Source organism: Archocentrus centrarchus, chromosome 10 (genome assembly GCF_007364275.1).
Source record: "Archocentrus centrarchus isolate MPI-CPG fArcCen1 chromosome 10, fArcCen1, whole genome shotgun sequence".
NCBI lineage: Eukaryota > Metazoa > Chordata > Actinopteri > Cichliformes > Cichlidae > Archocentrus > Archocentrus centrarchus.
Genome location: NC_044355.1, coordinates 25,502,688 through 25,528,716, shown reverse-complemented (window position 1 = coordinate 25,528,716; position 26,029 = coordinate 25,502,688). Strand labels below are relative to the sequence as shown.

The window sequence follows — 26,029 nt, the reverse complement described above, 5'->3', positions numbered from 1 at the left end:
ATTAACTTAATAATGCTCTGATAAAGTGTAAGATCTCTGTGCATATGGCACTATGGCTCCAGCCCAGAAATTACTCCACTAGGATTTAAAGAGAGAATTACAGAGTATAAATACACTGAGTATCTTTTACTGAAAGTGCAGAAAAAAGATTATAGATTGATCAAAAACTGTGTTTTATACTCTGTAAATCAACTCACGCAATAGAAAGTTTTAGCAGAGGATGTCTGGCAAATGTCTCAATCAGTACTTAAAACCAAAGAAAGGAAATTAATTGAAATGTCAGTGTAAACATTATTTGTTTGTGTCTTGATGCCTGTAACTGTTTTCTCTGATCCAGACAGGGTAACTGAGGTGAAAACAAACATCTATGTTACCAGCTTTGGACCAGTTTCAGACACAGACATGGTGAGTGCAGTTTATTGGCATTTATTTACTGTGTTTCCTGTGATTTCTCTGTAATATACTGTATGTCTCACATCCTGCTTATGCTTAAAGCAGGGGTGGCCAACTCCAGGCCTCGAGAGCCGGTGTCCTGCAGGTTTTAGATGTGTTCCTGATCCAACACACCTAAATTACATATAGAAGTCATTAGCAGGAATCTGGAGAACTTAACTGCATACTGAGGAGGTAATTCAAACATTTGGTGTGTTGGATCAGGGACACATCTAAAACCTGCGGGACACCAGCTCTTGAGGCCCAGAGTTGGCCACCCCTGGCTTGAAGGAAGAAATTATACTTCTTTTGATTTATTTTACTTCCATTATGTCTTCCCCTCAAACACACACACACACACACACTACAGTACTGAAGTAGGATGAGTATTCCTCACTATGTCACGATGTCTATTCATCTGACAATTTTCATCTCATAAATTATTGAAAGTCTTCTTGTTATTCAAGTCTCTCCTTTGTTTATCCTGGGCTTTCCTGTTTATCATTCTGAAACATGCGGCCACCTTCACATCGTATCATCAGCTTCCCTCCAATTGCTGACGGCTCATTTTCCAAGTGATTAATTTATCAATTCAACAGTTAAGTTCAATACAGTGGCCCCTGAAAAATATGCAAACAAGGTGGCTCTTAGCCAAACATGAACCAGAACGTATAGGGAGCAGGACTAAGACACCACGTAATAAATCTTTATGGGTAAAAATTATTTATTTATTTTTATATTATGGCCAAAATCCCAGATCTAGATCACCACCCACATTTCATCAGCTAATTGGCCCAGAGGGTGATCTGTCAGCCAAATCATTTCTGATGTCTCTTTCTAAAAACATCTTGAGAATAAACAGATGGAGAGACAGACAAACAGCTCAAAGGAAAACATCCTTTCCTTCAGTTTCACTGGCAGAGGCCGGCACTGATGACCTCGCTTATAACCCCAAGGAGTAAGTCACTGCTAGGTCAGAATTTAAAATCATCATTTAGATTCAGGCATGGAAACATGTTACTTAGTTTAAAATGTATTATTTATTTCAGGCTCCTCTGAGAAATATTTGCCTCATAAAAAATGAGAAATATTCTCATCTGATCTGACTGCTTTCTTCAGATACTGTAGAGCAATTCAGATGATTGCTGAGGTGACACCTTGTAAGATTTATAGAAGGTCCACTGAAAGTAAAAGAAAATAATAAAATGAAGTAGAAAATGATTATTCTCATTTACAATGTCATATTTTATTTATTTATTTTTTCTGGGCAGAGTAGCTTTGTGTGATTCATGGTAAAAAACAAAATAAACAAACTTAAATTTATTAGACCACCACCCAGTCTAAGGTTTATGCCTTAGATTAGGCTGGACAAAGAAGTCCAGTGTGCCGGCTCAAAACTGGGCATAAACAAGTGAATTCAGTTTGGTATTTGCCTAATAAGAAACATTTATTATTTTTTTAGTTTTAAACAGGGTTTTGACAGATTTCTAAAATATGTGTTTTCTTGCTTTTGATGACAGGTGGTCTAATAAATTTGTTAAACACTAGAAAGCACAAGAAAAGATTAGAGAGCTGTATAGCTGCAAATCTGTTGCCATCAACATATCCTAAACATAAGTAGTTAATACAAATTTCTGAGTCCAGCCAGAACCTCATAGATTTGAAGCAGAAATTCAGAAATTCCTTCACAGTTAGTAATGTAGTCAACACAGGATGGTGATGTAATTGCAAAATAACCAGTCTGTCTGAGAGTGATTGCAGTCAATCTCCGCTGGACTGCAACTGTTTGGAGACAGGTTGCCTACCAACAGAGGATAGCTGCAGCTACTTGCAGTCAGTCTCTGACAGCAAAAATTTCAGTGCCCTCACCGGGCAACCACCAAATTCCTTTTATAGTTGCAGTGTTGTCCTAGTTTTACTCTAGTGTGACTGAGCCATAAACTACGATGAATAAGTAATACGACCTAGATCATTGGCCTACTGTTACCATTAATTGCTTTTACATGTAGAAAAACAGCAAGAGTAGAATTAGAAATATTCATACTGGGTTCTATTGACAAAACCGTCCTCTATGAAGTAGCATATAATTTCCTTATATGGTCTTTTTTTTTGACCATATAAGGAAATTCGGTTGACGTCATTGAGACTGTTCAGAAAAAATTTTATTTCTGAACAGTCTAAAGTCACTGATCTCGCTATATATATAAACTTTAGCCATGTTTGATATGAGTATCCGCCACTATAACAGTATATTTATGACCAAAAAAAAAAAGAAAACAACCTAAAAGTTCCTATTCCCTAAAATAGCTTCAATTTGGCTGCTAGCAAAAAGGAGTAATATTAGAGGCACTATTCCTGTCACGGATTAATGCATGGTGCTGTAGTGCTTACTTTAAGACATCATGGTATATGTAGGATTGACTCAAAATAAACTACAGTGTGCACAGACATCAGGATAAAGGACCATGCTTCCCAGTGTGATGTGAGGTGGATGAATGTGTGTTTAATAATTTAGTAAGATGCAGACTGTTTTAGAGGAGAACTCAAAGACAACAAATAGAGTGAGCCTAAACTTATCTGTTGTAAGTATCACAGCTTACTGACCTACTTTCTGCTCCATACTATTTACATTAAGCATTTTTACTGACTAGATTTGCTATAACTTTACCTGAACTAAAATAAAAAAGCAGGTCGTTTTACAATAAGCGCTGCTATACCGTTAAAGAATTCGGCTGAGTTTCGGTTCGCAGTTTCAGTATCCCGACATCTAAATGTCACAGGCTTTGCAACTGTGACGGGAAGAAAAGAAAATGTATCTCCCTCTCTCTCCTTCTCATCCTCACTAGCTGTGCGTGAATCACACAGACATGAACATTCACACATATACACATTTCACAGTGCAGTGCTTTCTGCCCTAAATCCTTGCTTGTGTGTGGTGTCTTTTGACAACAGAGTATTGCAGGTCAAGGGGGTCATCTCGGACTCAGAGCTAGCTTAGGAAAACAGCAACTCAGAAAGGTGTGAAGGAACAGGGCGAGTGCGGGTCTCACCTTCATGGAGACCCGCTATTTGGCAAATAGCCCCACAGATTTTAAAGTGGCAAGTGAAGTCACAAAAAAGGGCAGTGTACAATGTGCAGTTTTGCATTTTTTTTTTTTTTTGAGCAGGAATGAGTCTTATTTTAATACAAGGGCAAACTGAGTCATAAGAGAGTAATGATATAGTCAGATCAAGCCATGAATTTATCTCATCTGTCCTCAGGAGTACACCATAGATGTTTTCTTCCGGCAAAGCTGGAAGGACGAGAGGTTGAAATTCCACGGACCGATGAATATTTTGCCCCTCAACAACCTGATGGCGAGTAAGATTTGGACCCCGGACACCTTCTTTCACAATGGGAAAAAGTCTGTGGCCCATAACATGACCATGCCTAACAAACTGTTGAGGATCAAAGATGATGGGACGCTGCTGTACACCATGAGGTAACTCAAGGCACAAACGTCTGTGGAAAATGTCAAACAGTGAGAAGCTTAAAGGAATCATTTGCATAATATAATTTGCTGTCTTATTGAGCATTACTTAAGAATATTGACTACATCTGTAAGACAAACATGACGCTCTTACTAGCAGCGTGTTAGCTCATGTTTACATGTGATGTCACATCATCACAGGAACGCCTGCCTGGAAGACTAAACAAGGCTGCCTGACACTTATTTTTACCAGGTTACCACGCGTCTCCCAACCCTGACATATATGCGCAACAGGTTGGAGAAACGAGTAAAAAAAAGGAAAAACAATATTGGAAATAGGCTTTGATCAGATTTATTCGTACAAGTGATCCAAACTAGCTAAAAGACTATCTTTTCACCATTCTTACTTCCCTTTTCTCCTAGGGAGCTGGGTAATTTATTACATTAGTGAGGCCTTGTTTGGGATTTGAACCTGGGACCCCTCAAAGCCAGGCTTTAGGATATAGCTTCATATTTGCCTTATAGACAGGAGAGTGGAATAAATCTTCTCAGCTAACACTTTGCCAGAGAGTCTGCAAACTGTCCTGAAACATGGAGAAAAAAAAATGGGAAATGACTCGAATGGAACACTTTTCTCGCTAAAGCAAGCGTGAATGCAGCAGCAACACAGAATCCCATTTGTTCAAATGTATTTTTCATGCCTCCTGTTTTATGCATAGCATCCTTTTGCTGCCACCTATTTGAAAAAGTAAACACAAATGCTAAAATATTGCAATGATAATGATAATAATAATAATAATAATACAGTGCTTAACAAATTTTTTTAGACGACCTGTCATAAAAACAACACAACAAATATTTTAGAATGTGTCAAAAACTTGTTTAAAAGTAAAAATGACTGAATTCATGTTTGAGATGGGTGCTGGTGGATTAACTATTACAGAAACATAAAAAAAATGATTTTGTTAATTACCAATACTGTTAGTTTAGCGCAGCTGTGGCATAAACCTTAGACTGAGAGGTGGTCTGATAAATTAGTTAAGCACTGTATATTTTTTCAGTGGTTGGATATTGTTTTAAATAGCACGCAGCTAACCTACAGTGTCACATTTCTGCTGGTCGCTTATTTTGCTTTGCTGATTACAGTCAGGATGAATGATTTTGTTTCAAGGCATTACAGATGGGAAGTGTCTTGAATAGTGCATGAGGCTTGTGAGTTTATTTTTATTTTTTCTATCTGTGCTGTATACTTTTCATGCATTTGCAAAGTCTCCTTCATTTTCTGTGAATTGGATGCAGGTTAACTGTGCATGCAGAGTGCCCAATGCATCTGGAGGATTTCCCCATGGACTCTCATTCCTGTCCACTAAAATTTGGCAGCTGTGAGTAACTCTGATGATGATAGTGCCTGAGGGAACTCAAAAGTGAAATGCTGCTTTGTTTTTTTTTTTCTTCCTTTTTCTCACTGGTCCTTTGGCGAGAGAGCAGCCTAAGGAACAAGTGAAGCATGGCTCCGTTTTCTGGCAGTGGCACCACACATTTGAACAAACAACACTGCAGATAAATGATTAATTGGAAATGTCACCGGGAAAAATGGGGAAACCAATGCTAAGCTCATCCAAATATTTTTGTTGGGAATTTAAATCTGTTTTAATGCTTCTTCACATTTGGATGATTTTTTTTTTTTTTTTTGCATTAAGCTGTTTTAAAATGTTGTTCTAAAATCAATTATTATGCTAACTCGGTGGGTCATGTCTGAAATGCCTTGATTCTTTATATGGTGATCTGTAATATTTCACATTCTACAGTACAACATGACTGACAGAATATTTCAATTATTGAATGTACTGAAGTAAAATTTTCTCCTTTTTCGTCAGCCATTCTTAGGTCTTGTATTCCATATTCAGTAATATTTGTGGCTGACTGAAAAGGGCAAATGTCACTATGCGTAGATTGCTTTTTCGTGTTTTACAAGTGACATCTTCAAGGAGCGAGAGACTTTGTTTCTCGCAGCAGTATAATTTAAACACAATGTAGTAGGTGGCTTTTCATTTGGCTATAAAAAAAAAAAATCCTCATCAGTTTATCCCCCATGGGGTTACCCTTTTCCCTTTTTTAGATGCCTACACAATCTCAGAGGTGACTTATGCTTGGACTCGAAATGCCTCCGAGTCTGTTGTAGTGGAAGGAGAAAGCTCCCGCCTGAACCAGTACGACCTGCTTGGGCAAACGGTCGGACAAGAAACTATCAAATCTAGCACAGGTAAGCATCTGTTGAGTCCTGGTGGGAATCAAATCCACCTCTTGAACCTTTATTCTGCTCCTGAGTGCAGAAAAATGTCTCTAATATAGGAAGGAAACAGTGCATTTTCAAATACAAGAAAATAATGAAGATTTACCAGATTGTTTCCAGATAACTGGAAATTTCTATTACACCCTTTGACAACAAAGCACAGCAGTAATCTGAAGCTGTAAGGATATACTGCGTGGCTTCCACAGCATCCACTTTGTAGAGTCAGCAACCTAAATCGCTTTCTCACTTCTAAACTGTTTCAGTGTGAAAATCAAACTGTGATTTTGTGCTTGTTTGGGTGGATGTCGAGATTGTCCGCCTCCTACATGTTGCAGAAGGCGGCCGTAAGCCTGCAGTGACACGCTTTGCTAAGTTTTGTCTTCATATTACTCACTTTATTTGGCTTGAAAAATGCAGAGAAACGTTAGCTCTGGCTTTTGCATGAAAATCGTTTGACATAACAGCGACTTGGCATGTTGTTCTGCACTGTTCTGTATATTCTTATTCCTTGTTTATCTTGTGCTGGAGACCAAAAAGCAGCATGGCAGGTGAGCTGTTGCAGTTACAAGCCTTTTTATTTTATAAACTCTTCCTTGTTTGGAGAACAAAGATCGGTGGAAATGCTGTTTATTTGGGTGGATTTTTTTTTTTTTTTTTTTTTTATTGTCAGTAAAAACTGCATTACTAGAAGTAACAACACATACTGTACCTGTTTTAGCTGTTAGAGACACTAACAGAGAGGCTCTAGGAGGCAAGAACAACTGCTATCCTTCAGATGTCCTTTGGTATGTTAGTACAAAAAGACAGAAACTGAATTGTCTGACTAGAGCAGAGAGATGCATTAAATTTTTTAAAGCTTTGGCACAGCTGCCATGATGGGCCGATCCAGAGGAGCAGCCACACTCTTGTACAATATATAAAAAGATCTTATCTTAACTAGCCATCACTCACTTCAGGAGTCACAGGTTAGAACCTGAGTTGAGTAAAACATGTTGCTGAGACAGTGAGTCTGATGTTGATTTCACTAAATAGACCAGTGATTGCGTCCTTCCCTGTCTGGAGATTTGCAAAGATGTGTGGGTAAAAGAGAAGGGTCACGCTACATATGACCCTTCCACAGGAAAGCAGAAGAAGGCGGCAGAAGTCCGTCATGAAAGCAGACTGTAGTGACCTATTTAGCGTTTATTTTATTTGGTTCACACCATGCTGTGTTGTTGCACTTTGAAATGATTTCAGATTAAATGTTGAGGTTGGTATGTCTGACCAAATAATGCCATATTAAAAAAAGGGATTTAGGGGCACCTGGGTGGCTTAGTAGTGAAGTCAGCGACCACATACGTATGCCGAGTTGCGGTGCGGGCGGCGTGGGTTTGAGTCCCAGCCCGTCGCCAATTTGCCTGCGTGTCTTCCACTATCTTTCCCCCATTTCCTATCTCTCTCCACTGCCCATAAAAGCTGCTGTGGCCAAAAAAAAAAAAAAAGTGATTTAAGACGTTCTTTCTAATGATAAGCAAGGGGTGACACCTCTGTTTGCAAAAGTCTGTAGATAAGCCCACTCCTTACTTGACCTCAAAAAATACTTTCCTGGTGAGTTTTTGGTCTCAATTGCTAATTTCAAGTCTTATTTATAGAAGCATGTTGTTGATGTTGTGGTTATGGTCCCATTTAGCATCAAATGGATGGTAAATATGGCCATCTTTTTTATACAGTATATGGCTGGCACCCTAACCATAACTTCCTATGTTATTCTGTAGGGTTTTAGGTTGTTAAAGGATTGGGTTGGTGTGGTCATCAAGAATAGAGTTAAACCCATATATGATTTTTAAGACTGACTGGCTGGCTGTAGCTCAGAAGGTAGAGCAGGTCATCTACTAATTGGAAGGTTAGTGGTTTGATCCCTGGCTGCTCCAGTAAAGTTTCCCATAGAAATAACTGCATGCCAAAGTATCCTGGGGCAAGATACTGAACCCAAAGTTGCTTTCCGATGTGTTCATCAGAGTGTGAATGTTTGATAGAAAGGACTAAGGAGAAGAATGTATGAATGGGTGAACGAGGCATGTTGTATAAAGTACTTTGAGTGCTCAAGTAGAGTAGAAAAGAGTCATATAAGAACCAGTCCATTTACCATACTGATAAAAATCCAATATATGGGCCAGTATTTTTTTCTTTTAGACATGCAGTGTCTACACTCGTAACATAGTTAAAGGGTATTTATACTGTTTTGTTTTGTTTTTGTTTGTGTTTTTTTGTGTGGGTTTTATTTTTTTTGGGGGGGGGGGGGGGGGGGGGGGGGGCATTTATAATCACTTATAACTGCTAATCAGCAAATAGTTAATATCAGCCAGTAATATTTGTCCGCTGATAAATCAGCCTCTAATTAATAAATGTATTGCATTATAACTGGAAATGTTTAAGGTGCACGCACAACTTTTTAGCACAAGAGACAAAAGTGCAAACTTCTATAACTAGATACTCTCAGCAATCCAATTAGTTTCCCATAGAAATGACTGCAGTGTATATATTGTATAGTTTTACTGTTCCAGCACCCCCACTGTCAACATATTGTAACTAAATGCAACCTTAACCTAGCTGACTACCATGCCTTCATTTAGCCTGTCTGTCGTGAGAACTAATGTTCATCATTCAGGCACTGCTCCCTTTTCTATTCCAACATATTTTAGCATACTGAAGGTCAAAACTCAAATTTGCTCACAAGTTTTCCTCTGTGGAAATGCTCATAATAAGATAAAAAAATTCACTGACTAACTTTTAAGGTTACTTTTATTTCTTTTTCAGAGTAATGACCTTAGACCATCCTACAAAAACAAACAAAAAATGTCATTTTACTATCAGCCAAATATATCTAGAAAAATAGATATACCTTACCTACTACAGTTATTCTGAAGACTTTTCTCTTGTTACACTCTTGATAAGAAAACATACTGTTTTAAGAATATCACATTTTCTCCTATTACATGTAAAATCTAAGGACTAAATAGATCTCATTCTGGTCTTGAAGTTTGAGCTGAGAAATGTGGCAGAAACAAGCATGTTGTCTTAAAGCTTTCCTGGCTATGCACAGAAATAGAAACATGCTCTATCCAAGACAGTCAGTTGTCAAGTTAAATTACTTCAGAAAACTGTTTTAACAAGCATATCATCGACAAAGTTCACAAAAAAAACACACAAATCAGCAACAAAAGTAAAAGATAATGATGATTAAAAATAGAAGCCATGCACTTCACGCCAACACAGATGCCAAGAAGCAGGATTTTGTGTGTGTGTGTGTGTGTGTGTGTGTGTGTGTGTGTGTGTGTGTGTGAGTGAGTGAAGATGAAAGCGACACCATTTCTGTCCAAGATGTGGGAAGCACATCGATGTAACTTGAAAGACTAGATCAAAAAACTGGTTGTAAGATGTGGTAGCTAAATATGCCACAAGTCTGAATATAAATATCGAGGCACGGTGAGGCTAGCAGGCTTCTTCTAGAAGGATGAGAGGAGGCTGGCAGCTGTTTTCCTTCGAACGCTAGAAGGGACAAGGAATCTGACTTGTGACGGCAGATGATGTGATGCAATAAGCAAATCATTGTAAGTTAGTGGGACTTAGGCAAGAAAAAATGTCCATTTATCTCTGTTTACAAGATCCTTTTTATATTATATCTTTATTATATTATTGTTTTATATATTACATAAACTATCATGTCTCATAGTAAAATAAGAATGAAAATATGAATTGTCTTGGGGAAATGGGCCCCCTCTTGTTAAAGGTCCCTGCTGTAGCTAATCCTGCATAGCAGAATGTGATTCACTGCATAGTGATAAATAACATGCAGGAACCATTGCAAATACTCCTCCAATAGTTATTAATTTAGAAATAAACACCCTCCAGGGAGCGTACAAATGGAGCAGAACCAAAGCAGGTGGAGGCTGGGTGGAGTGGAGCAGCAGTAACATCAGCAAGCATAAATAGGCCGCCTGATCAGTGCAGCGAGATGTGATGGGGTGGATGTGGTTGGTTAGCTGTTATGGCAGAGTGGGAGCGCTGTGATACGAGCAGTTAATGTAGCGCTGTTTATCACAGATAAAACAGCAGCGCATAAGTCACGTAATAATAATACCAGCAATAATAAAAAATAACGATGATGTCAGGAGTAAGAATGAGTGAAGTGAAGCCTGAAGGATGACAAAATAGACCTGACAGATGAACCAACTTCAGCAGACACACAATTTACTATGGTGCATGTTGTCATGGTAACAATGGATGTTGCCATGGTCGCATAAGCATAAAACTAATCAAAAAGTATGTATATAGCACATTTCAAAACAGAAGTCAAAAAGGGCTTACCAAGAAAGGTTTAAATAAACGTGAGAAAAATGGACAGTTAAGAAGTGATGGGCCGGCATTTATGTGGAGCTGTTTTAGACTTACTGGCTTACTTAGTCACTCAAACTGCTGATTCTAAGCAGTAGTTCCCAAACAGAACCCTTCATGGGGGGAAAAGATAAATATGAGGTGTTACCAAATATAGTCTGCATGCCTAGGTGTTTGGTTTTATACACCTGTGGCCATGGAAGTGATTGGAACACCTGAATTCAATGATTTGTCACAAAGGGCGCAACTGGTTTTAAACGCCGGTAGAATTGCCACCACAGAGCAATAATTCTCTTTGCATATAAACCCAGAGAATTTACATTTACATATTATGCATTCAACGTATCCCAGAGCGCTGTATTTCCTCTAACGTGTTTGCAGAAATCGCGTAAAAAGTGCAAACAACAAAATGTGCTCCATGCGCTTTATTGTCATCATTAGCATTTACAGCTGTGGCATTTCTCTATCTAGCAAAATATGTAAATACAAAATAAACGATTTTCAATTCCTCTGTGGGCTAGTGCACTTTAGAGCTACTTTCTGTAGTTACTATGGTTTTCGTTCATACATATGATTAAAATTAGGGCTATGGAGATTCTACTGATTTATAGTAAGTTGCAAAATTTCATAAAATGGTACTATAGCATGTATGTAAAGATATGGTCTGGTGGACTTGTAAGTCTATAAATAATTAGTAGGTAACCCTTTAAAATAAATCTAGTAAAGTACAAAGAGCAATATTTGCCTCCAAAAACAGTGATGTAGATGTAAAAATTGAAATAACACAAAAATTTGTGAGTCTGATTCGTAAACAAACTCACAGAACAGCAAACAGTGGAACACAGAAACACTTGCGTCCAAATTTTCTTAGTCTCAATGGCCGCACTCTTGTAACTTGTAACTACTTTAAAGTACTTACAGTACTTTAAATGAGTAAATGTCTTAGTTGCATTATACTTGTCCACCCCCTCCCTCAAATACGCCCCTGCTTTCACTGCTCACAGTTTGTACACATCCTGGTTCATTTTACCAGCCACACAAGCCAGAAATGTTTGGAACCACTTAAAACCTTTCTTTGCCATCAAATTTAACACAGTCTGGTTACAGAGGTAGTGTCCTTTTTTTATATGGCTTTGGCAAGATGGCAAGGTCCTCATGAGCTTTAAAACCTACTATATGCCTAATATAATAACTCTACCCAGCCACTTAGCATTAATAAATGTACTTTGTGCAGCATTTCACACAGTAGCATATCTGGTGTAGGCCAAATAAACTGCAGAGAATTAGAAATCTGAAAGCATCCAGAGTACTCTGTGTCACTGAGTGACAGCTCTGATCTAATTTTAGTAATACTACTTCTGAGGGAAACCTGACGGAAGAAACCTTTCTGGAAATGCAGCTCCTGCAAGAAGACGATGGAGGTGGTTATTATAGTGGTGAGAATGTGAAAGTAGGCTGTAGGTGCTGGAAGACTGATGTCACCCCCCATCTTTTAAATGTGTATTATTTGTACATGAATTGACTGATTCAGTCCATTTGAAGGTACAGTATTGTCAGTTTGGATTAATCATCTTGAAGAAAGCTGAGAAATATCAGCCCTAGCAGGATAGCCCTTTTTTAGTGGCTAAAAAAAGGGGGGAAAAAACACTTGTGAACCTCTAAGAGAAGAAAGTGAGATCAAAGTGGAAATGTGAATAATGACTGGGATGGTTTACAGAAATGTAAAGAAGAATGAGTTACATTTGATGATCAGGAAAGGGTTTGAGAAATTTGCTCCCGGTGGAGGATACTGACCTGAGGGTTATCGCCTGCAGACTTTAACTGTACACTTAAGAGATGAGTGGGTGGTTTACAAAGCTTTGCTGTGGAATTAGATGTCTTCTGTATGTGCCTGAGCCTGAGCATGCACAGCGAGTCCCCCTTTTCTCAAAAGATGTTCTAGTTTTCATTTTTGGACCTTTTTTCATGCTGGAGCTTTGACGTATTTCAGGATAGTGTAGGTGAAAGTACTGAAAAAAACACATCAAACCTGTGCTCTTGCATCATATTTACTGAAATAATGTGTCCGTATTCTGCTTATAATAAAGCTCAAAAAGGTCTAGGCTTTTTCTTTGTTTTTTAAAAAAATGGGTAATCTTTGAATTGGAAAAACGGGTTATGATCACAGGTGGAAATTGTAGCTACAATGCTGGGTTTCAGTTTTAAGTTACGTACAGTGCACCCAGAGAATGAATATGTGAATGTTACTGCATCCCTGAGCCAACTGTTCCACCAGTGCTCCCTTTGGGTATCAATTACCAGTATACAGTATTTCCCGAGTGATTGCAATCTCCTATCAAGGGAATCCCTGCTTCAGTTTCATTATGTAAGAATACCCTTTTATGGACTAAACGCTCCTATATAGGTTAAGTGGTGTTTGATGCCTTGGTGGAAGGCAGAATGCCTGCCAGTGGCTGTTTCTCTTGTTTAGCTAGTCACTCCACATTATCTGATTGGCTGACTTTAAATTAATCATTCATTACTAGTGTGTCAGTGTGTGGTGTAGCATACTTGCAAACTAGGTCATTTGGCACGAACTAATGCTCTCACTGGCTTTACAGGGATGGACATCTTGCATCTTGCATCTTGAACACAGCAAGAGCCACTGTTAGAAGAGTCCCACAATTCAAATACATGTTTGTTTATCTCCAAAACATCATTTTGTTGAACTGAGCGCATCAGACATGGCCCATGGCTGAACAGAGGTGAATATAGTGATGCTTTACTACATGTGCAGAGTATAATATGATGTATTATATACTAAACAGATAGCTTAGCTAAAACGTTGTTTTTTTGTTAAAATGGCTAAACTGCTTTCCCCCTATGCCACACATCCAGTCAACACTGATTAAAAATAGTATTCATTTGGAGTTGTTTCTGTATATTTAGCACACACAAATACTTAAAATCACATACTCTGAGCTCTCAAGGGTCTACTGAGGGGAATTTCTGGCTATTTAGCTGCTAAATACTCCTCTGTATTCATCAGCAAGTTGCTAACTTAATCTGTTTGTTGGTTTGTTACTGGGCAGCTTTTAGTACATGGTGGCTTTTTTTTTTTTGTTGATATTAGCTGCAGGCTTACTGCTGTCCAAAACACTGCTGATGAGAGTGAACTAAAGCGGTGGCATTGTGAGACGCCTGATAACGCACCAGTCAGACCATACATCCCACGAACAGAGGCTGATTCCTCAGTGTGGCAGGGTCGGGTTTTGATTTGCTGCATTACCCCGCTCTCTCATGACACCTTCACATCTTCGCTGTAACAGTTGCTGTTGAATAAAGGCAAAAGAAAAAATATATCTTAAAAAAAGTAAAATCGCGACTAAATAAAAGAGTAGTTTTGAGGCGTAGTTTTCATCTTGGCATGTACGAGACCATATTTGGAAGACAGAACAGATCAGATGTATTACCAGCTGATGCTGGCTAGCTAGCTTGGCTAGGTGCATCTTTATTTCACTTAGATATTCAAAGGGATGCTAATTTTGGCTGGCAAAAAACAGGAGTTAAAACTAATTTGACTTATTGAAAGCAGCTTCTTTGAGTGTAAATCAACACTGAACAAGAATATATATATATATATATATATATTTTTTTTTAAAAGGTACCCAGACAATGTAAAAAATATCTTCTGGGTCTGATAATAGAGGTTAACGCAGAACTGCCTTAAACCCTTTGGCACCACTATACCACTCTGGGTTAACCTATAACCACTTTGCTACAGGGGTCTGGGTTTGATTCTGCCCTAGACCATTTCTTGTCATTCCCCCCAGTCTCTCTGTCTGCGTTCCTTCTACTCGCTGTTGTCCTCACAAATAAAGGCTATAAATCCTTTGTAATTGCTGCTCCTCTTACTGCAAAAACATTCCCACTCATATGAAAGTGTATAACTTAAACTGGTGAGTTATGTAAAAATTCACCTCTGTACAGTTGTCATGAAGTGAGAAATTAGCTGTGGTGACCAAAATAATTATCAGTATATGGCTCTTTATTATTTTCTGCTGTTAATTTAGGCATTTTAACATAGAGGCCTATGAAGATCACCTGGCTTTTGTAGCCAGCCTCAGATGGCATACAGCTGTTTTTGGCAGTTTTGTGTTGGCTTCACTTTTCAAACCTGAAAGACGCTAAAAAAAAATCCTCTGGAACCCAAGAACTGTAAAATAAGCTGATTATGATCTGTAGATTTGTAACAATTAATAAAACAAGTTTATTGCAGCCAATATTTCTGTGAGCCTATATTGATATTTTTTTCCCCTTTAGCAGCCATAAATGTATACAAGCTTCTTTACAGGGTCAGTCCAGCAGATCTGCACATATCAGCTTTTTCTTCATGCAGAGCATTAGTTAGCCTGCAGAAACTTGTTCTGTTTTCTGTAGCTTTGGAAGAATTTGACAAAACATCCCTGATGATGGAAACAGTGACGTTATCATTAGGGGTTATCTTACTTTGGAAGCTATTATGCCATCAAGCCATTATGAAGTGAGGATGATCTTACAAATAAGGACAGTATCAAGTCAGGATATCTCGATTTCTGTTGCATCATGCTATAATTATCGACTTCCCTCTAAGTGAAGCAATCACAGCCTCTTCCAGAGAAGATTCATCCACATCCACATCCTGGCTTGTGCATCCCCTCCCCCCATCCACAACACAAGCATCAGGACCGGCATGCAAATTAAATTACAGCGGATAGAGTGCTCCATAGAGAGTACTGACAGTGAGCTCAATTCCTCCAAATTCCTGTGCTAGCATGTACGTGCGTGTCAGAGAGAGAATTAGTCTTCACATAACTGCTATTAAAGAAAGAGTGGGAATATAAAAAAAAAAATCTTTGGGATTATTCTGTGGAATTGACATCCCTTCTACCCCCTCCTTCCCACTAATGAAAAGGACTTTCCTCTTGCCAAGTGACAGCGTGCATCAAGGCCTTCATTTCAAAATCATAGCAAATGTTTCTCTGTTCTGTTGCCATGGGTAACACATCTTTTTCTTCCCATGTCTAATCTTGGCTTCTCTTTGAGATAGCTTCTGTTTGGAAAGACTGCCTACTACTGCAGCACTGGCACGGTTTCACGGCCTTGTCAGCTATTAGGCTTTGCTCGGTGGCTGGGAAATCTTACTGCCTACTTTTGCATGTATAGATGGATTACTGTATATCCACTGTGCACTGCTGGCAGTTGGAGCAGCCTAATCTATGTTTAATACTGCTTTGTTGTCCCAAAGCGTGAGATGAAAATATAATATTTTAACAATGTGAATTACATAAATACACAGGAAAAGGGAGGCGTGGGTTTGCACTTGTATTGTTAAGTTTGAATAAGATATTGTCTCCAGTTGTGTGGGTTAAAACATTTGAATCAACTACTCTAGTTTTAAAATCTGATGACAAGACTTTCAAATGTTGTCTTCAGGTGATGGAGTTAGAAACAAAATTTAATGTAAAAGGTTGAAATAAAAACAAAAGAGAATGATACAGTGAAGGCCAACAGCCAAAAGCATGCATGGTTGTTTCTTAGTTTTCTTAGTTTAGTTTCTCAGTTTGTTGTTGTAGGTTATTCTGGTTTCCCTGTGTTCTTGTCTTCCTGTGTCTTTGTGCTCCTGTTTCTGCGCTCCTGTGTGTTTCTGTCTCCCCGTGTTCTTGTGTGCTGGTGTCTGTAATTCCCTCTGTGTGTCAGTCTCCCTAGTTGTCAAGTCTGCGTGTACTGTGTTAGGTTACTTCCTGTTTTATTTTGGTATGTCTTTGGTCCTTGTGCTTTAGGTTTAGTTTTGCTTCTTGTGTTTTCCTCACGGCTGTTTCCCATTTGCCCATTACCTGCTGCATATATATTGTCTGTGTTTTCACTTTGTTCTTGTCGTGACATTATCATAGTGTTGCCCCCGCTGTGTGCTTTCCCTCTGTGATTACGTTTTGCTGCTGGCCCGCCCAGTCTGTTCCCTGTGTTTTTCAGCAATAAAAGCTGAGATCCTGTGTTTAAGTCTGTCTCCAGTGTCTGCATCTTGGGGTCCTCACCTGCCACACACAGCGTTACATGACACAAAGTGTGCCAAGAAAATATCCCACACAAATTACACCACCAGCCAGAATGGTTGATACAAAGCAGGCTGGATCCATGTTTTAATGCTGTTTACTCCAAATTAAGGCCCTATCATCTGAATGCTGCAGCAGAAATCGAGACCCAGGCAACATTTTCACAATGTTCTGTTGTCTAATTTTGTTGTGAAAACTGTTGCGTCATTTAAGTTGTTTAAGTCGCTGTTGCCTCCTTTTCAGCTCCAAGCAGTCTGGCCATCCTCCTCTGACCTTTGGCATCAACAAAGCATTTTCACAGAGAACTGCTGCTCACTGGAAAAGTCTTTCAGACCGTTCTCTGTAAACCCTAGAAATGGATGTGTGTGAAAATCCCAGCAGATCAGCAGTTTCTGAAATATCGTGCAACAACCATGCCACATTCAAAGTCACTTAAATCCCCTTTCTTCCCCATTCTGATGCTCAGTTTGAACTTCAGCAGGCCATCTCGACCGTGTCTACATGCCTAAATGCACTGAGCTGAATGAGCAGTTGAACAGACGTACCTAACAAAGTGTCCAGTGAGAGTATATTATATATATTATGTCTGATATCAAAACAGCAGAGTGAAGCCAGTGAATCAACCAGTTGAAGAATTTGCATCATTTAACTAAACGTGATTCTCGTCTGCAGGTGAATATACGGTGATGACAGCTGAATTCCATCTGAAGAGGAAGATTGGCTACTTTGTTATCCAGACTTACCTCCCATGCATCATGACAGTCATTCTTTCCCAAGTGTCTTTCTGGCTGAATAGAGAATCAGTGCCAGCTAGGACTGTGTTTGGTAAGCATGTGATTATTGTTCCTCTTCCACATCATAGTGAAATATCCTATTTCCCAATGGCACTAGAGCAATTTGAGCTGACTGTTACAGATTCTGGATTTTATACACATACTGCAGTAGCAGTAAGAACCTCCTCTAGTTTTGTAAAAATTAAGATTGTAAGCTTGAAGGATGAATATAGGGACTCATTGGAAATTTATGGCAAATGGTATATGCAGAAGAAATCTGGATGAAGAGAAAGAGGGGGGAGGTCTTGCAGGCCTCACTGCTTTTAAATCCAGTTGGATACGCTACTGCTGGACTTGTCTGTAAGCCAAGTGAAACTAATATTAGTGAGTCATCACTGGTTAGCCCACAGAAAGAACAAACAAGAATATAATTCCAGAAAAGACCTTTTTCCAAACATACCAAACCTGCTGAACTCCTGAAAAGTTGGGAAATTGCATAAAACAACATAAATTGATTTACTTTTTATATGCCTCACTTGGTTTGCCTGCTTCATTACAGTATTGTGTATCTGAATGTGTGTAAAGTAAAAACATCAATGAGCATCATCGGAGCTCATCTTACACGTGATTTCCTTTTGTGTGTTTCCAGGCGTAACCACTGTTCTCACAATGACAACACTGAGTATAAGCGCAAGGAACTCCCTACCGAAGGTTGCCTACGCCACTGCCATGGACTGGTTCATCGCCGTTTGCTACGCCTTCGTCTTCTCTGCTTTGATTGAGTTTGCCACTGTCAATTACTTCACAAAGCGGGGCTGGGCTTGGGACGGAAAGAGCGTCGTGACTGACAAGGTAATAAAGAAGAAAACACGTCCTCTGACAGGCTCCGCCTTCAAAGAGACTTCATTAGCACTGTACTGTATGTCGAAGAAGCCAAAGCTCACAGATTGGAGCTTTGAAGGCATTTGTTGGGAGCAAAGGGAGACAGCGGTAATGACCTCTTCAACCCTCCAAGAGTGGAGCCAGAGTGCTGCAACTACTGAGAACCAGTTAAAAAATCACTCACTCAGGCTCAAAATATTTATAAAGAATCTAAATGTGATCAGGGGTCTAGCCCTCCCTGTGTTAATAGGTGCCAAATTCAGTTTCAAAAAGCCTGGGAAAGATGAATCCCATCAGCTTTAATCTTACTAAAATTGTATGTCACTCTGGCTGCGTTCACACTGCAGCCTAAAGTGACCCAATTCCAATTTTTTGTGAAATCCGATTTTTTTTTTGCGTGGTCGTTCACATTTCCAAATATATGCGACTTGGATGTGATCTGTGTGTGAACAGCAGATGAACCTGAAAGTGTCCTGCATGTGCAGTAGAGGACGCGATAACGTCACATGTAGCGAGTGCGCTCAATGTTTGCAGAAGTCACACGTTTTCCTTCCCGCGTCCACGTAACAGGACGCAGAATAGTGAAGTTTGTTGAGTATCAATGACGTGCAGGTCGGATAAATGCGACCTGGCCGTACACACTCAGGTCGCATTTGAAAAGATCGGATACCTATCGGATTTAGGACCACATATCCAAGTGTCCTGGGTCCATACATCCATACATTTATTCGCTTCCGCTTATCCTGTTTAGGGTCGCGGGGGGGCTGGAGCCTATCCCAGCTGTCATAGGGCGAGAGGCAGGGTACACCCTGAACAGGTTGCCAGCCTGTCACAGGGCTAACACATAGAGACAAACAACCTTTCACACTCACATTCACGCTCTCATTCACACCTATGGGCAATTTAGAATAGCCAATTAACCTAACCCATGTAAGTGCATGTCTTTGGAATGTGGGAGGAAACCGGAGTACCCGGAGGAAACCCACACAAGCACGGGGAGAACATGCAAACTCCACACAGAGAGACACACTGGGCCAAGGTGGGGGTGGCCTGGGTCGCATTTGAAAAAATCGGATCTGTGTTGTTCAGACTGGCTTGAAAAGATCGGATACAGGTCGCATGAGGGCAAAAAAATCGGATTTGGGTCACTTCGGGCTGCAGTGTGAACGTAGCCATAGAGCCGTTTGACATACACTCAGCCATTCCACAGAAATGTTCTTTAGCTTTTATAACATGTAGTCAAGCAAAGTCATTATAATTATAATTTGTTTACTCTGTGTAGATCACATCTACAACCTGGGGATCCAAAAGTTTATTAAGAACATAAAGTGATGAGGGATTTAAATTTGTAAAAGTCTGATTTGACAAATGTGGCTTACCTCCATAGAAATAATAGGAATAAGCAGACTGACTGGTTAGTATTCTGAGTAGTGTGTCTGTTTCTGGCAGACATGACAGAGGTGAAGTTTTGTGTTTTCTTTAAAATTCAGTCTGTTGAGTACTGTCTCTATTAGTCATGAGAAGATGGGTCTGTGTGCCTTCTTCTTATTTTGGCTGTTCCCTTTAGGTTTTCAGTGGATCATCTGTCTCCATGTCACCCTCACATCCTCTACTGTCACACCAACCCTCTGCATGTCCTCCTTCACTACATCCATGAACCTTTCCCACTAAACCTGAGCTGTCCCTTTGTTATACTCATTTCTAATCTTGTCCATACTGGTCACATCTTCAACTCTGCCACCTCCACCTCCAGCTCGGCCTCTTGTCTTTTTGTTTGAGCCACCAACTCCAAACCATCCATCATACAGTAGCAGGTCTCATTTCCATCTTGTCAACCTTCCCTTTCACTCTATCCTTCTGCCACAAATCCAAAAAATGGGTCAGTGTGTAACACTCCTTAATGGCTCAGTCACACTACAGTAAAAATAGGGTGACAACTTTCTTCCAACTGGTAAAAATTGGTTTGCACTGAATTTTTTTCACATTCAGCGACCGGCTGCAACTAGTTGTGGTGACCAACTGCTTGCCCAGAGGTTGAGTGTGCAACACTCTTGGCCACTGGGCAACCACTTAGTGATTGCATAGGTTGCCCAGTTGGAGGCACTCTGTCTCAAAACAATTGCTGTCTGATTCAGACTGACTGCAATCACTCATCTGCGACACTGTTCTTATAACTGGAGAAGCGACTCAATTAGTTGCATTCCAGTTATATTCCTATATGCCAATCTGCAATCTACATGCAGAGAAATTCACATTAATCTGAGTTAATGGCTGTATTATCACAGATTGCATGCCATTGCCAATCTGACCTAATTCAGTCACAAACTAATAGTAGACTGACTCCATCTTATTGCCCTTTTATTGCTGTTTTTGAAGATGGGAAGCAACTGCGAGTGGTTGCGGACCTGGTCCCCATCTTCAAAGCAACCATTTCAAAGGCAACAAGGTCAAAAATTTGTGGCACGTGGTCACAATAATGTTGGTTGTACCACGGTCTCCAGCCACTGTTTTTCCCTAGGGCAACTAATATAAAGTACCATTAATCCACTTGTCTCATTTAACTATAATGTATGGTTTGCCCTTCAACAGAGCACTTAAACCTCAAACTAGCATAGGAAAGTCTCTATCTGTGCAAAACTCCGATAAAGGAGGACATTACGTTATATAGACAGTAGAAGCAAAATGCAGAAATCAGAATTAAGGTATAAACATTTATCCAAGCACATCCAATTTTCTTCTTTTAGTTGAGAGTAAATCAGTTGGAAAACAGTTTATGGAGCTGCTTAACGAAAACATTACTTTAATCTGAAAAGGAGAATGCAGGTTTATTATCAGAGGGCTAGGTTTGAAGAAAAAGTCATTAAAGTGTGATGGAAGTAATCATTCATCATTCATTTGAAATTGCAGCCGTAATGTGATTTTACTTCCTTCTCATAAAGTTTTAATTTTCACCATGAGGTGGGATACAAGTTGAGTGACTGAAGATCCTATTTACACATCTACAAATCTGCTACAAACTGAACATCCTTAGAAAAATAAAAGTGCATCTATAACAAACTGTTGATGTATTTGGTTCCTGCTGGCCTTCATTCTGAAGCTGTAAAATATGCTCCATCCATTACCAATGTCTTTCCACTCGCTTTATGTACATACATTTTAGATTCAGGGACAGGTGGCGACAAGTGAGGCTGCCCCTCCAGGTAATTCTCTTGGTCTCTCAACAGAAAAAAGAGAGAGCCTCCATCGTCAAGAAGAACAACGCCTACGCTGTAGCAGTAGCCAACTATGCGCCTAATGTCACCAAGGATTCCAGCACACTTCCCACCATCGCCAAAGGCGGAGCCGCGGATCCCAACAAGCCCAAAGCAGATGGCAAAGCCCAAGAAAGCAAGAAGACGTTCAACAGCGTCAGCAAAATTGACAGGCTGTCACGGATTTTATTTCCTGTTCTCTTTGGCATCTTTAACCTCGTCTACTGGGCCACCTACCTAAACAAAGAACCCGTTATACCAAATATGGTCCCCTCTGTTTAGAGACCAGTTTTGATAGCTTCTTGTCTGGGGACTAAGCGATGAATCAAATACCTCCAGCAACTGTGTACACAAACCTTTGCAGAGTGAAGCCCTGGACTGCAGTGTGACCCTCTATCTTCGCCTGTTTTCTACACTGTCTGCAGCACTTTTAAGAGCCCGGCTTTTGTAAATGTGTATGTATATTTATATTTATGGTTTCATGGTGACATTATATTGTGCGATGATTCCAATTAGAGTGCATATGTCCTTCAAAGTATGTTTCCAGTTTCAGTATGTGGCTGCTGTACATACAGATCCAGTGACGAGTAAACACATGATCATTAAGACTTACATTTGATTTCGAATCACTTCTAAGTGTGTTGAATTCAGCTGTAATGCCCACTTTCTTGATATCACAGTATATATTTTTGTCTCGAGTGAAAGGGACTGAGTATATCATTTTAATTCTTTCTTCATGTAAGAGTCCCCTGACTCTTTTTCTTTATTTCCAAGCCAATGCAAAAACACACTTGTATAATATTGTTACAGTTTAAAGCTTGTTTTATTATCTCTGACTACAGGTATGGGGCTGCAATAAATGATCACAACACTCCCAAATCCCAACAGGCTGTGAAAATAAATAGATACAAAATGAGACTGGGTAGTTCTGCCAGCTCGATATACCATTTGGGATTGCAGGACAATATCACAAAAGAAACACAAGGAAAAAATGAATTGACAGTATGAAAAAAAAGACATATTTCCCAAAGGTTGTGCATGTGTAACATGCACAACCTCAGAAATCAGAAAATATTGGAACTACTTATAACCCAGAAAAGAAGAATTTGTGCAGAACGACAGTAGAGAAGTGGACTAGTATCGGATCTCCAAAAGTGAACAGAAGAATTAAAATTTTTCCAATAAAAAAATTAACTGGAAGTTATTTCCTCTGTCCATTGTGGGGTGCAGAAGAACACCACAAAAATCAAGCAGACAGTGAAATTTATGCTTCTGCGTTAAATATACGCTGTAGGGATGCTGTAACCGCAAACCCTTTCTGAACTTAGACCTGACGTGCGCCTCCCTGCAAGTGTAGCTACACCTCGTGTTAATGCAGCCTGCAACAACTGTTAGTGGCCCGTTCAGTGACATTGTTTCCTCCGTGCCGTTTCTTCTTTTAAAGTCGACTCCAGTACCCCTGATGCTAACTAGTGTTCTGGCTGCAAAATTGCAGAGTAACGCAGGCACACTGCCACAAGTAGCAATGCGGACTACGGCTAAGTCGTTGGCTCTGCAGAGATTTAACACAGAAGTGTAAATCTGGAATGCTAGCAAACACTTTGACTGTTTATACACCAGCAGGAACTAAAAAGCATTAGCATTCATTGTTTAAAATGTAAGGCAGATGTTCACTCACTTTTTTGCTCTGTCTTAGTCTCTCCCAGGGAAACTAGCCACTAGCTTTTATTGTTTGTTTTTTGCTGACTGTAGCTGGAGGTTTGCTGCACCTTAAACCAAAACTATGACTTAAAATAGGCTTAAAAATCTGCTTGGACGTGCAGTCAAGTGATAACTCTCTGGGCTTGTTAAAACAAATGACTCCGTTCCTTAAAAACTATGTACATGTCAGTTATAAGCAGGAGACTGTTTCACAGACACGCTAACAAGCTAGTGTCAAGTTATTTATTCTGAATAATTCCATTTGTTTATTTCTGGTGCATAGTGTAAATGCACATGTAAGTCAGTCTTTAGATAAACCCAATGTGCAGACTGCCTAAGCTTGTTGTGGCACCAATCATCACTTTAATTTTTGCTTACAATCCATAGCCAATATTGGGCTATTAATAACACAAACACAGCTTCTTTTTTTCTTATAATAGTCACATTCCTCTTTCTTTGTATTTGGCCTAAAGTGAGAGAACACAGCCAAAATTTAGAGCTAAAATATTATCTTATAAAAAGGTATCAGGTGGTTTTATCGCCTATATAACTCATAAGCCATATGCAATCTGTAATCCAGTTCCACACCATCAGCTAAATAATGGTGGAACCAATTATGTGCTATAAAAAAAAAATCTATTAAAAAAATCACAAGCTTAAGCTAAAGTTAATGAAATATCTTGGTGGTGGTTAAATCCTGCAAAAACCTCCTTTGGTCTCTGAACAGTGTGAGGAAGCTGGACTCCCTGACTCTTTTTGTTGACGATACACTTCCTTTCCCACTCTTTCTTCCATGATTATTGTATATTGTATAAGAAAAGTCATGATCAGCCCCATATCAGCAGTCATATGTGTTACTCTAAGGTGTTACTTTTTCCATGAGGTGATATACTTTTTCTTCACATAAATATTTTAACTTAATTTATCTTAATTTGTTTGTTGAAGCAAACTTTGCATGGAGACAAAATCTATGATTTTTTTTTTTATTCATTTTTCTTATGTCATTGGATATAATTCATATTTCCTCCAACATCCTGACAGAGTCTTAAACATTCCAGATAAAGGGATTGTTCACCAGGTGGATGATTGATTCAGTGCACAGTTTTTAATAAAACACATTATTTCAGTTCTTATATCTGGTTTTTATCATATCTTTGAAGACAAAAACACAAATGAACAGTGGTTGCTTAGCTGCTCTTTTTTTTTCACTTTAAAGACTATAGTAAAACAATATGCAAGTTTGGAACACAATCCCACAATCTTTCCAGGAGTGGATGTCCCAGCAAATTCACCTGAAGGTCAGACCATGCAAAGCTCAGAGAAACTGCAAAAACCCCCCAAGAGCTCCATCTCAGACTCTACACGCCTCAGTTAGCATGTTAAATGTTAAAGTTCACGACAGCACAGTTAGAAAAAGACCGAACAAGTTTGGCTTATTTGGAAGGGTTACCAGGAGAAAGCCTCTTCTCTCTGAAAAGACCCTTGCAGCACAACTTAGGTTTGCAAAGTTGCATCTGAACAAAGCTGGAACAATGTCCTCTGGAGAGACCAAAGTGGCGATGTTTGCCCAAAATGCAGGGTGACACATCTGGCAAAAACCCAACACAGCATATCAACACAAACACCTCATAGCAAATAAGAACTGCGGTGATGGAGGTGTGATGGTTTGGGCTTGTTTTCCAGCCACAGGATCTGGACACCTTGCAGTCATTGAGTCGACCGTGAACTCCTCTGAATACCAGATTATTCTGGAGTCAGTTGTGAGGCCGTCTGTCTGACAGCTAAAGCTTGGGCTACATTAGGTTATACAACAGGACAATGATCCCAATAACAGCAGCAGCAAATCTAGAACAGAATCGGCAACAGACTCCATTTTAGCATTGTGTCTTTTTTAGTCAGCAGTGATCATATGTGAATGTGAAGTTATCAGCTAATACTAGCTAGCTTGGTTAGCATGGTTACATCCAAAGATTGCGCAGGTGCACCTCACAGACACAGATACCTGCGAACTGGTGGCATGTGTCAATCAAATAACGCGCTAGAATTTCACTCCCCAAAACTGGAGGAGAGACCTCTTTGGTGGTCTGTTAGTAAAATGAACCACACTACAATCTATATTATGTCACATAATTGTATTAAGGTGCTCCAAATGGCACTGACACCACAAATATGGTTCAAAGATCCAGTTCATGGAATCATTTCAAAGTAAATTGGCTGAGGTGATGCTTAACAGAAAGCTGCCTGTAACCCACCTGGGAGCCAAAGCTTTCATCTGCGTAATACTTCAATCCTCAACACAATTTAAACAAGTGCAATAAGAGACCAGGGACCAAACCTCATTTTTGTACCAGGCTATAAACATGTTTATTTCTGCTATAACACTGGGCTTTTTAATATCTAGTCTACTCGCCTGACTCATTTTTGGATCCAGCCTCAAGTTCTCATTAAAAAAAACTAGTTTTCTTCCCACGTTGGCTTCAGTTCTTCATCTCAGAAGTCACCTGTTTTGTTTTTTTTTAACTCACATAAAACATTTTTTAATCATGCTTTCATAGGCAAACAGTGCATTTTACTACAAATGTTTATTTTATCAGAAATTGTAGAAAATCTCGTAGGATTTTGTCCCTCTATAAGTCCTTTGCAGCCCACGCTAAATAAATAAATAAGTGGTTTTGGAACATATCTTTTAGGTTTATCCTTGAAGCACTGATTCTTGAATCCAATCATGTTTTATAGTATTTAAAATAAAGCTAAACTGTGCAATATTAGCCTTCTCAGATCA

General features: G+C 39.4%; 1 protein-coding gene across 2 annotated transcripts in view; it reads left to right on the top strand.

Annotated features, from left to right (window-relative positions):
* The window catches only part of gabra2b (gamma-aminobutyric acid type A receptor subunit alpha2b), a 36,914-nt gene extending 12,534 nt beyond the window's left edge, over positions 1-24,380 (top strand). For both annotated transcript variants that reach the window (XM_030739087.1, XM_030739086.1), the window contains exons 4-10: positions 338-405; positions 3,694-3,914; positions 5,202-5,284; positions 6,022-6,165; positions 17,313-17,465; positions 18,063-18,265; positions 21,520-24,380. In XM_030739087.1, coding sequence (XP_030594947.1) covers positions 338-405; positions 3,694-3,914; positions 5,202-5,284; positions 6,022-6,165; positions 17,313-17,465; positions 18,063-18,265; positions 21,520-21,828 — 1,181 coding nt within the window. In that variant the 3' untranslated portion in view covers positions 21,829-24,380. The remainder of the gene's footprint in view (positions 1-337; positions 406-3,693; positions 3,915-5,201; positions 5,285-6,021; positions 6,166-17,312; positions 17,466-18,062; positions 18,266-21,519) is intronic.
* Positions 24,381-26,029: the final 1,649 nt, after the last annotated feature.